General features: G+C 42.3%; 1 protein-coding gene across 2 annotated transcripts in view; it reads right to left on the reverse strand.

The window, feature by feature from the left end:
- LOC117956668 (POU domain, class 2, transcription factor 2) overlaps nucleotides 1-12,663 on the reverse strand; it is a 67,742-nt gene extending 55,079 nt beyond the window's left edge. The window contains exons 1-2 of one of the 2 annotated variants that reach the window (XM_034891864.1): nucleotides 12,565-12,663; nucleotides 7,598-7,697 (exon numbers count right to left, since the gene is read on the reverse strand). In XM_034891864.1, the coding sequence (XP_034747755.1) occupies nucleotides 7,598-7,658 (61 nt within the window). In that variant the 5' untranslated portion in view covers nucleotides 7,659-7,697; nucleotides 12,565-12,663. Of the gene's footprint in view, nucleotides 1-1,330; nucleotides 2,674-7,597; nucleotides 7,698-12,564 lie in introns of those variants that run through there. The other variant, XM_034891862.1, reaches the window with a different exon arrangement.
- Between the last annotated feature and the right edge of the window lie 232 nt (nucleotides 12,664-12,895).

The raw sequence follows: 12,895 nt of genomic DNA on the forward strand, positions 1-12,895 counted from the left end.
AATATAAGTGATGCAGCCCTTCAGGAATATTATAGGAACATCATAGTAACATAATAACAGAGAGCACTGCTCTTATTGATCACACTGCAAGTCACAAAAGCAGTATTAGAGTGATCCTACGGTATTAAAGTACAGCATAAAGCCATGACACGGCCTGTAAAGTAGGTGAGTATTGATTAGCAAACCAGCTGCAAGTACCTGTAGTGATAGAACAATTATACATTCACTTTACTACATAATAAAAGTAAGGTTCAAAATATCTTTAGCGACAAATATGTTAACTTTATATTTGAATTTCCATTTGGAAAATGTCACTTGGTTCCTTTTTCTATCTTATCACATCATCGTCCAGTGAAACCAAACTTTCTCCCTGAGCCAACTTTGAGTGTACTCCTTTTCCCAACGCGGCCCAAGTCAGAGATCAATACCTTCTGATCGATAGATGACCATGAATATTCCAGCCTAAGCTGGCCGAGAAAGACTGCAGGAGAGGAGAGGAGAGGAGCGGAGAGGAGCGGAGCGAGGAGGCAGATGGGATGGAGGTTGAGATGGATGGATTGCCATGAATGAAAGGACAAGACGAGGAGAGAGAGTGGCGCCTCTGTGAGACTGATGGATGCTAATGAGCCAAATATTCATGCATTCGATTTTGGGTGTGGGTGTGTGTTACAGTTTGGATTCATGTGCAAGTAAGTATTTTAATTAAACTCTCTGCCTTGATAGTGACACATTCAGTTTATTTCTATTAGTGGAGATACAGGGGAAAGATTGTAATGGAAAAACTAAAATCGGGCTGAGATATTTCATCATATATCATCTAATTCCTCAGATAATTTAACTTAACTTAAATGACTTGTGCAATTTTCAGCAAAGCAGATACATCAAATTACAAGAAAATCATTTTCAATTCAGGAGACAAGTTGGTTTGAAATCCACATGCGTAAATGAAACAATCTCAACATCAAGAAATGACATTGAAAACTCTCTAAGACATTAAGGTTTGTGTGCATATCTTGCAGCTCGAAAATAACTTTTACATATGGAAAATTCTTGTGAGTTGTATGTTGTGTCATATTAAGTAAAAGAGAGATGATTCAAATGATGCACATGTAACCATATATGTATCTATTTTTTGTGCATAAAAGTTGAATGGACCTTTAGTTAAGTTTGAGATGAAACAGAGATAAGAAAATGGAATGTTAATTATAGCTAATTCTACCGGGTTAGATATAAAAGGAGATTAGGCTCATGGTTATAACCGGGATTTATTCTTTGTGTAGGTGCACAATATATATACAAGATATAAAGGACAAGTAGAAAAGAGTCTTACCGGGGCTGGACCGCGGAGCCAGCGAGGACTTGAGTCTCCAGGCGCTGAAGTCGGACGCTGTTCTCTGAAAGACGAAGGGGACCGGCAGGGGGACAAACATGGTCCTCTGTCGACCTGGGGGTCGTTGTTTTTGTTTTGTTTTTTTATTTTAGTCTCAGTTTTCTTCTTTTCTTATCCGTCGTGCTTCTGTCGTTCTTTGGCCTTTCTTCGTATGCGTTTCCAGGTTTGTGGAGAGCCGGTTGCCGAGACGCTTGGATGGTTTGAAAAAGGGAAGGAAAGAGACTTTTTCTTCCGTGGATCGAGTAGTCCGTGTCTCAGCAAATTCACATTTCTCTGTATTTAGAATTGTGTGACTTTGGGATACAGACGGATATTACGGTCCTCTTACTTGCGGCTTCTTGGTGTCAACTCGGCACACACACAAACACACACGCACAGCGACGTGCAGGACGCGCAGCAACGACTGTTTTGGGGAGAAAATGTAAAAGCTGCTACCCATAAAGGCTAACACAGGCTGCAGGTGACTGGACAGCTGACGCTATCTGTTATCATAGCACCCATGTGAATCTAGTACAGTTGGTGCTCCTCTCTCAGCTGCTCTCCATTGGATGTAACACAGACACAATTGGACTCCATGTATTGTGTCCACACAGCTGTGCGTAAAGATCGCAGAGGCTCTCTGTCTCCGTCTCAGTCCTCGGAAGGGTTTGCTTTGGTTTAGGCTGTGAAAAGACAGATTTCTCCTCCCGCACTGTCATGAAAAGTGTCAAACAAAACACTGTCCAATCGGTGAATGCTCGGTACAGGGAACTGTCCTGGAGTTGCTTCTTTTTGGTTCTCGTAACGATTTGGTTAGTAGCTGGCTGGTCTGCTGAAGAATACACGCACATAAAGCGACACAATGATAACACGCAAAACCAATATTTGGTAAAATATAGGAATAATCAAATAATAAAGTAAGGTTACGCAGGACCCTCCTGTCTGACTTTCGCTCCTCCCTCTCCTCCCCTCGCGGTTTCTCCCTCTTTCTCTACCGCGGGTCACCAATTAAAGCAAAATCAATGGATAAATAAAGGAATAAATCCATATCAATAAGTACACCTGTCTTCTGCTTTTCTCTCCACTCAAGCAAGAAAAGATGAGGGGAAGCGATACCGCTTTTCTTCTTACGCTGTAGTGTCTTTTCTTCGGTTCTGCTTCGCCATCCGCCGGTGTGTATCTCTCTCTCTCTGTCTCCCTCTCTCTCTCTTTAGCCTTTCTCTGTGTGTATCCTACGTGTGTGTGCGCGCGTGTCTGCGTCCCCTCAGTTTATTTCGGGAACCCCGGTGGTTTCTGTCCTTCACCGCGCAGCCTGAACGCACTCTGGCACGGCAAAGCGCTCCGTCCGGGAGACAGACAAGAGATACCCAGCCCCCCTTTTTTTTTTACCCCCTTCCCTCCCCTCTCTCCCTCTACCCCCTTTCTCACTCTACCCCTCACACGTACATATAGGCTACACAAACATACACACAACCCCACTTTCTTTGTCCATTTCTATTTTTGCACATTAATTGACGTGTTTATTTTATCTGATGGGTCATTTGGGGGCACTGAGATGAATGTTATAGACACCAATTTATGACCGTACATTATGTAAAATATACTTCATTAAAGGATTTATTCTCCAGGAGGAAAAAGATGTGGAAAAAGAAACACACGCGCTCTCTTATTGACCACTATTATCCCTTACAAGACGAGCAGGGATCCGACCAATTGATCATCTGATTACTTCATTATAATGAAGTCAATAATCACATCATCGCCGGCCTCCGAAAAATCGATCGCCTCTTCACAATGTGCGGACATGAATTCAAAGAGTGTGTGTGTGTGTGTGTGTGTGTGTGTGTGTGTGTGGTGGGGGGACCCTTTGATGTATATTTCAGCAGGTGGATCTCTCTCTCTCTCTCTCTCATATAGATTTACATCGGTCTGGCCAACGCAAGGTCACCTGCAGCACTCAACTAATGTATTTTTTTAACTCAGAGAGGTGAATAATCAAAGCCTGCAGAGCCACGGCTGTTACATTAATAATTATTTTGGGCTCGGTAAGGCTACGTGCGTGCGTGCGTGCGTAAAATGTCAGTTGAGCTGAATCTAAATGGACTGTTTTTCCTATTGAGGGGTCGGTGAGAGTGTTTTAGTTGCCATGGTGTGTGTGTGTGTGTGTATGTGTGTGTCCGAGGGAAGGTGCCTCCCGGCCATCAACTCTCTCCTCTCCTCACTCCAGTCTAACTCCACCCGGCTGTCAGACGCACCACCCCGATCTGCGCAGTGCGTTTACACTCAAGATTATCGCCAACATAGATTTTTTTCTAAATAGAAAAATCTATTCGCTAAATATCGCAATCAATAAAAGAAAATCGACCAATCGACCCCCCCCCCTCCCCACGCACACACACGTTTCTCTCTGTATACACTCCGAGGTTGGACTGAGCTGTTAATAAGTTATCGATCAATTATGGCCCTCATATTAAAAGGCCTTAGGCTCTTTGCCGATGCTAATGTCCATGCACGGAGAGAAAGGAAACGTCACATATAAACTATCTGCTGAATAAAACATCATAAGAAGCGTCCTGATCCATGGCTTTACTGCATTAGGCCTACTGTGACTAATACTAATAATAATACTGCAGCTGATGGTATCTACAGTTGCGCTACTACTTAGATCAAATACTTCTATCATCACTACTGATGCCTCTAAACATCTGCTACTGCTGCTATTAAAAAACTACTGCTCCTATAGTTTAAATAATAATAATAATAATAGGATTAGTGCTGCTAATGTTGTTATTTTCTGTATTTCTATTATTAATACTGTGATAGTTCTGCTGCAGTCTCTGCTGCAACCACTACAGTATTTGTCTTTCTTCTTAAGCCTGTGTCCTACGATTCAGAGCATTTCCGTTAACCACTGCATTTTTTGATGTCATGTATGCATAGACACACGCCACATCACAAAGGAGGCCCCCCCATAAAAAAGCCCACTCCCCATTGACAGATGACATCCGCGTGTCCAACAAGCGAGGAAAAAGAAAAGGAGCAAGAGGAGGAGGGCGCGAAGAAGCCATGTAAAGTGACCGGTTGTCCCTCAACAGCCCCCCTCTACACATAAGGGAAAGCGCAGAGGAGCCCCGATCCAAACTCCTTCCAGACAAAAGCAATTATTTCTTGTAGAATATAGTGTGTTTTGTGCGTCCATCGCAGGAGGGGAGGGAGGTGTGCGTGGATTTGAAGGAGAGGTGAAAAATATGGCGCACGGCTGGCCTCATCAATAGCAATATGTTCTTTTTCCCTTCTGTTATATCAATCCTTTTATAACTACTCTGCAACCTGCTGCAGTTGCTTTGTCTGACATTGTGGGCTTATAAGCCATTGTGGACTTCTGATCAGTTACACACACATGGTCAGACAGCAGTATAAAAAGGAGCCAAAAATAGATCCTGCTTCTTATTTTTCATACCAAACTTGTTTCTGTATCCAGCTCTGAAACACTTTACAACAGTATTTCAAAACAATGATATTTACTTTATGTTTGTTATAAACTAAACTGGTACTTTCTTTCTGATTTCTAAAAAATACCAGATATAACTATTTATCCCTAAGTAAATTGCTTTGCATTGCAGCAGTTGCAAAACAAAGTTGGAAGAGTGCAGATGCAAAGATTGCAAATTTACCAAAGACTAAGACAACATAACAGTAGGAGCAAAAGCTAGACTAAGCAGCCAAATATATAGACAATATATTTAATACCAAAAAGGGGTTACCAGAATGGATAATACAGGAAATAGTATCTGTCTGTTCTGTGTGTATGTGTGTGTGAGAGAGAGTGAGAGAGAGAGAGAGAGAGAGGGAGAGGGAGTTCATTGTTAAATGGCAGTGTCATGTTGACAAACGAGTTCGTTGAATTAAATTCTCCCTCATCAATAACAAGAGGGAGCCAATCAATACCCGCTTACAATTATATCACCGCCTACCCCTCTGCAACTGCTGTAACCACACACACACACACACACACACACACACACACACACACACACACACACCAAGAGGTAGCGTAACAGAGGGGAGAATCATTACCCTGCTGTAACACAGGGCTTAATGAACATGAAATATTCACACACACACACACACACGAAGAGAGTTATTACTTTGGTGTTACATGGATTATTATAAACACACATTAAGACGAACACTCTTACCCACACCTACACAGTGGGACATCACTCATGAGACACTGACCCTAATAGACACGCACATTATTTTTAGCATCTGACATTTTATCCATTTCCAGGATCTCTCTCTCTCTCTCTCTCCCTTTCTGTTCCTCTCATTCTCTGCCTATGCCTCTCTCCCTTTCCTCTCGCACCCTGACTAAGTAATCAATGCTGACAGATTGTCAATAAGCCAGTCCGGGCCCTGCCAATACCTCTCCTACATATCCATTATTCCTCTTAAGACCGCAGATGACAAACACAGAAGAGTAAAACACGATGCTGTCGATACGCCACCTTGATGCGATCACTGAGGCAGATCAATGCTCTTGCCTACAGCTCATGAGCTCGCTGGAAATCACCGTCACCGGGAAAATGTGAATACGCATTTTCACTCACTGTATGTCTTTCTATGTTCTTATCTTTATAGGCTGGGGATTTTTTTTCTTGTGTATATTCTCTTTTATTTCACACATAATTTTATTTCACGCATAATTTTATTTTGACTTTGAAAATATTTCGCCTGCTGTGAATTTCCCGGTGTTTGTATGTCACGCGTGTTAAGCATCCTACTTCATCGTGGATTGGTTGTAATGGATTTAAGATGTAAAACGCAGAACAGCACTCACTTGAGGGAGGGGTGCGGGTACAAGGTCGCATTTTTACTGTCATTCTTGCTATAAGATTCACACATAATATGGACACACACACACAAACAGCATAACTTGCACACATGCGAGCGAACGCGCACACACACACACACACACACACCCGCCCCCCTCCGGTTCTCGTGCTCAGAGAGCCTCAAATAGCTTAGCTTAGCACAAATGCAGCATCAAGGCTCGAGGTAATGCCAATGACATGGATGGAGCTTTCCAGCCCATGCAGCCTGAAGAGAGAGAGAGAGAGTGTGTGTGTGTGTGTGTGTGTGTGTGTGTGTGTGTGTGTGTGTTTGTCGACTGCAGACGTGGGGGGAGATGAGAGCCTTAAACACTGAGAGGATCAGAACCAGCTCTACTGGGCACCATGGAATACGATCAGGAGGAGAGAGAGAGAGAGAGAGAGAGAGAGAGAGAGAGAGAGAGAGAGAGAGAGAGAGAGAGAGAGAGAGAGAGAGAGAGAGAGAGAGAGAGAGAGGAGAGTGTGTGTGTGTGTGTGTGTGTGTGTGTGTGAAGAATGATAGCAAGACATTACTGTAAAAAACACTACAAATATATGAAAGTAAAAGGAGTTTTAAATGTCGTCCTTTACAAGTATTCTGGCAATGAAACAGCATGTCTTACAGCATTGGATATAATATTAAAGTTTCCAAATTTTAAAAATCTAAATTTTCCTCTAAAAGAGATTTACATTCAAAAGAATTCTTGTGTTGTGTGTGTTGTATGTCAGGCAAGGGGAGATTCCTTCAGACTTTTTCTGTCTCTTACAGACACACACTCACATACACATGCAGAAAGATGTGTGTATTTTATTCTCACACACAACCCGTAAACCTTTTTCTTGTAGTACATAAACACCATTGACTAAATCTCAAATCTGTTTTCTCTGCATCGTTTTCTCCATGTTTACACCTTCTACTTCCCTCTCTCTCCGTCATTCACTCACTTGCTCTCTCTCACACACACACACACACAAAAACACAAACACACGTGTTCATGCTCGGCCTGCATGCTGTTCATGGAGAGAAAGAGAGAGAGACACAGTTTGTGTGGGTAGATTTAGAAGCGGGGATCAATGAGAAATGTAGAAATCAATGCACTTAGCAGTGGGAAATCAATGGGGCCTAATCGGGATGCCAATGGCACAAGTCAAAACAATTAAGAAGGAAGAAAAATGTTTAACAACCCCCACCACCCCACCCCACCCCACCCCAGTGCTTACACAGTGGATGAGGATAGATGGCGGGAGCAAAAAAAGAAAAAGAGGGCTGAAGGAATGCAAGGGATGTTGGGATTGTCGATGGGAAGATAACAGCGGCGTTTGGATGTGCCTATGGAACAGAATTAAATGCATTTACCTGGTAAACCGCCTGTAAAGTTCCAGGTTTGAATCCTGGTCATTAGTTTACGTTGCTCCATCTTTTAGCTCACTGTCAAGACCAGGTCACTGAAAATAATCTGTAAAAAGGAGGGAGAAAGAACACAATGGTCAAAGAAAAAAAAAAATGATGATAATAAAATTCAGACAAAGACAAATACAGTGAGAAAAAAAAACACACAGATATGATTCAAATACAAAACTGCAAACAAATTACTTCAACACTATGTTCCATGCAAATTACAGAGTCAGTGATGAGTGTGCCATAAGAATAAGAAATTGTCAAAACAAGCAAAACAGACAGCTTGACCAATCAACAATGATAAACTGGAACATGTAAGTTTCAATCTCGCTCATGATGATTGATAAGTTGACGCCTTGCAGCTTTGCAATTAGAATGAGCATCACTTTGTCAATCAACCATCCAGTTTTTGCTGCCAACACTGTGGTGGTAGTTTTTCGCAGAGGCATCTCCAGGAGACTCATGCTCCCAACAAGAAGTGGACAATCCATTGTTTTGTGGCTGTGGATGCTGAAGGTTACGCTCTGATGAAACCGGCAGAACTGCATTACCCTCCACTCTTCGGCTGCACTGATTCAAGTGTTACTCTGGATAACTACAACTAAAGTCACTGACGATCTTGTGGCCGCAACTCCAAGCAGACAGCCAGGGTTTCATTATATATTCCCACACTCACTTGGTGCCTCTCTGGGTAATTCTAAACAAAGCAGCCCCTATTAAACAGTCTGGTTCATGGGCAGGTGCTGTCCATAGAGATGAGAATTAGCTCTGCCTGTTTCTCCATCAGAAAGGTTGCTTTCTACCTGCCAAAAGCCAGATTTCATTGTCAGAGATCAATCTACCAAGGCCCACACCTCCACCTGATGCACTAGTCTTTTAAACCTGGCTTTGTGGGTGGTGGATCCAATTGTCGGTGGCCTCATACTGAACCCTAACAGGCTCTTTTGGTACAAGCATGGCCATCAAGGGCTTGCATGCGAGCACCCATCCAAGGCCTGATTCCAGAGTGGTTCTGGGTTTGCTGTTTGGGATGAGGTGCCACTTATCTGGAGATGCCAATCCCCAGACCTTACCAGGAACTCTTTCCCCCCAACAACCCCACTTCCACGTGCATCAACAAACCAACACAATGAGCTGGCAAATCTTAGAGTGGAGTCGGTCACATTTTACTCAAAACAGAACCGTGTCTCTTAAAGCTATTCAGCACATGCAAAATCTTTTTAGAATGAATAAACTATGTAGTTTGAAAGCTTGCTGTGAATGGATTGCACATTAAATTGTAATGACAACATTAAATGTTTTTCTTTGTGAAACATTACACCATCAAAATCCACTGCAACCGACAATTGGACAACTGGCCATGGCTCCTTTCTCTGTGAAGAATGAAAACTACAAATGTTTTACAATCAATCTTTTAGTTATTAGAAGGTGGCGGTTTTTGACGCCGACGTTTTGCGAGGAGTAACACTTTTTAGTACTGATAAAGATAAAAGGATATACATATACTGTAGTATTGGCAATGGGGCAGCACAGGTAGAGAGAGAGAAGCAGTTTTGTCTGTCAACAAAAATATGTCACTCTAAAAAGACTGACTGATGGAAATGCCACAAATATACCCAATGGCACACTAGGAGGGAGACAAAAGGCGGATAGGTATCAAGAGGAGAGCCATAGAAATGTAGAAAGAAACTATCTGAAGGTATGGCAAAACCGCGTGCCAGTACGACTGCAGTTGGGTTTGGTGTGTGTGTGTATATGTGTGTGTGTGCTATGGGGAGGTGGTTGTGGGGTTGATCTGGGGCCAATCAATAGCGGCAGGCTCTCTTACGACCCCTGAGTTCCTCCTAGCTTGGCTGGCAGGCTGGAAATCAATGGGCCAGGCCAATAACTCAGGATGGTGTGTGGATTAGTGAACTGTCAACTAATCAGAGAGTTACTGAATCTCACACCGCAGCTATTAACCTATCGATGGGACACTTGGCACTGACACACACTCACACACATGGAGATTACATACATACACAGTGTATATATATATATATATGAACACAAATAAACATGCCTGAAAGTGGCTGTTGATACACATGAAGATTTTTACGTTCTGGTGGATATACAATAGATATAATCACACTCATGTGTGGCTGTAATAAAAAGATTTGGAATGAAGGAGAGTAAATTACAGCATAGTATAACAAGAAATACAAAAACTCAATCATATGACAGAAACCGTGTTAAGAGATTGGTAACAGATTCATTACATTTTTATTGGGATAACTGTACCATCAGTCTATATCCACGACATTACACTTGCGGGATTGCTTCCAGATGCATGTCTTTTCGCCGATGTCCGTTACCTTTGCTTTCTTTGGGTTGGAATTTTAAACTCGGGTGGATTCATGAGGATTGTGGTTAACTGCTCCTCAGAGCTCTGCAGGGTAAATCCAGACTGCCAGCTAGACTATCCGTCCAAAGTTTTATCTTGCACGACTAAAACAACTTTTGAATGTACACGTTTCACCAAAACAAGTTCCTTCCCGAGGCTATTTTGTAGCGGCTGCGTGCAGTGCTTAACGTCGCCCATGACGATTGTGTGTGGTTTTAAGAAATGCCAGTGAACCAGAACACATTTTTCTCCTATGCTGGAATGCTGTGTGGACTAGCCAGACCGTCCTCCGATGCGCTGTGGAGGAGGGTCTGGCAAAGCAAAACTACTGTACCATTGATACATCTGCATTACTTTTGCAAATAGTGTGTGTGTGTGTGTGTGTGTGTGTGTGTGTGTGTGTGCGCGCGCACGCCAAAACACCAGTGACCAGATCTGTTTCGTGTCCCTGCGGGGTTCCACAAGGACATAAACACACACACATTCCCCTGCTGTTTGTTTTCATGTTTGGATTTGGTGTTGTCAGTTCACATCAGTGAAAATTGGATCTTTCCTCGTTGAAAAAGTGCCTGTAAGTCTCAGTAAATGAATAAATAATCAATAGATACTCTTTTAGAGAGGACAGCGTGGGAAATACACTGTTTAGCAACTCAGCTAACATGGATGCACAGAGACAAAGACACAATTATATAACTTGCAGTGTTTGTTATTCTGTAGAAAAATGAAGACATACCAGTACTTGAAATGCATTTGAGTTCAAGAGCTTCATTCAGAATACGCATTGATTCCTATTGGGTTGTCACAGTTCATTATAGATCATTTGAAATTTGATAAACAGCCATCATTCAGATTTATTAAATGTATCGTGCACGCGCCGCTGCTTTGACCCTTGACCCGCAGACAGTAATGTCTTTGAATGTTGGTGAACCACAAACTTAAATGTATTCCACTGCTATAGGCATTGTATGTCTCTATGTCTCAATTGTGCTGTGAGTGTTGACGATGACTAAGCCTTGTTTCTTGCACACTAAATAATTCATTAGTACTACAATGCACTTGTTTAAGTGAACAACAACTAACATGAACAAAAGCTTATTAAATGTTAACTTGTGTTGTACCCTTTAAAGAACTTTTCTAGCTAACCATGTATTTAAGTCCAGAAATTTTCTGTCAACTGAAAAAGGTGAGTTATCTCCACATAACAAGCAGGCTAAGCTGAGTTATGGGTGGCTTTACTCTGCACTACATCCCTGCTTTTTATCCACAATTCATATCCAGATTCTTTGTTGCTGCTTTAACATGTAGACTCTTTGATCTTTTGATATTCTCGTGTTCCTCTAGTGGGGAACTACAGACTTATTCTGTGTCAAGGGTGCTGGTTCTTTTTACATTATTCTCTTCTATTATTCTGTCCTTTTCTACTTTTTTTGGAGGGGGAGAGCAAAAGGAGATTATTTTGGGGGGTAATTCTATTGAAACCGCTCCGAAATAACTTGACTTGGCATGTGCCTATACAAGGCTCCACAAAAGACTGCAGGAATACTATTCAGTAATGGGGTAAAGCAAGAGAAGAAGCAGGACAAAAAGCCTGCTTGTGTGTGTGTGTGTGTGTGTGTGTGTGTGTGTGTGTGTGTGTGTGTGTGTGTGTGTGTGTTACAGGAGCAGCTAAAATGAGGGAGAGGAGAGAGAACGAAATCACCTGAGAGAAAATAAGACAGCTAGCTGGAGGGAAAAAAGAGGATGAATGAGCAGCAGAGAAACCAGTGGAAACTAATCAAGTGTTGAGAAAAGAGAAGAGAGCTCACTAGTTTGATATCCTACAAAAGAGTCACATTTTTATTCATTCAACTTCTCAATATTAAGTTTTGGGGTCTGCTTTTTAGGTTAGGTTTAGGTTTTTAGGTTTGATGAATTATATTAGGGTTTTGAATCATTAATCATGTTTTGGTCATGGATTTTGGATCCAATGGTTTTAGTTTGAGTGCAATGTAATAACAAAACCCCGGTTGAATCCATATAGTCTGCCATTTTTCATATTTAAGCAAGTCAAGACTACATAACCGTAAGAGAAGAGAAAATGCAAGAAATGATGAAAAAAAAATAAAGAGGCGTTAAGGCTCCAGAAATCAGAGGATGGGAAGAAAGGAAGGCGGAAACAAATTAGTTTACAATAAGAGCGGCAAAAAGCAAGACAGAGAGAGAGAGAGTCCAGGGCTAAAAGAATGAGGAATGGGGGCAGGTTGTAGCATTACAGCCACCAAGAGAGAGGCAAGGAAGGAGGTGGGTGAGGGGGAGGGAAGGGGGGGGAGAGGAGTGTTCACGGGCCTCCCACACACTCCGGATTAGGAAACATATGCAGTAGAGTAGCAAGGGATTAGGGGGTGAGGGAGAGCTGGAAGAAGGAAAAGAATGTTTTTTTGGGGAGGAGAAGAGGGGTGAAGGGGAGGGAGGGGAACACAAGTGCTCGGCCAGGCGTATTTACACCCCGCTTTCATCCTACGTCCCCTCCTCTACCTCCCTCCTCCTCCTCCCACCCACTCACCTTCATCTTTGAACCACTGGGATGTCGAGATTGGTGTGCAAGGACTCTGAGGGAGACGAGGGAGTGAGGCATCCAACACGACCGCTGACTTGTGGTCTGACTGAGTGCTGCCGAGGGTTTTCATTCAATGAAAAAGAAGAGAAAGCATTTTGATTTTGTCAAGTTATGGCTTAAGAGACTGAATAAATAGATAAATAAATAAACAAATAAATAAAAAAGTTCTAAGAAGTAAGTCACTACAGAGACAATTTAACACGTAATTTTGACAAATCTTTGTGAATTTTCATTCACTCACCAATTTACTACGCAGCAGTGAACTCTCTAGTATGCA

This window comes from Etheostoma cragini, chromosome 14, assembly GCF_013103735.1.
Source record: "Etheostoma cragini isolate CJK2018 chromosome 14, CSU_Ecrag_1.0, whole genome shotgun sequence".
NCBI classification, from domain to species: Eukaryota; Metazoa; Chordata; class Actinopteri; order Perciformes; family Percidae; genus Etheostoma; species Etheostoma cragini.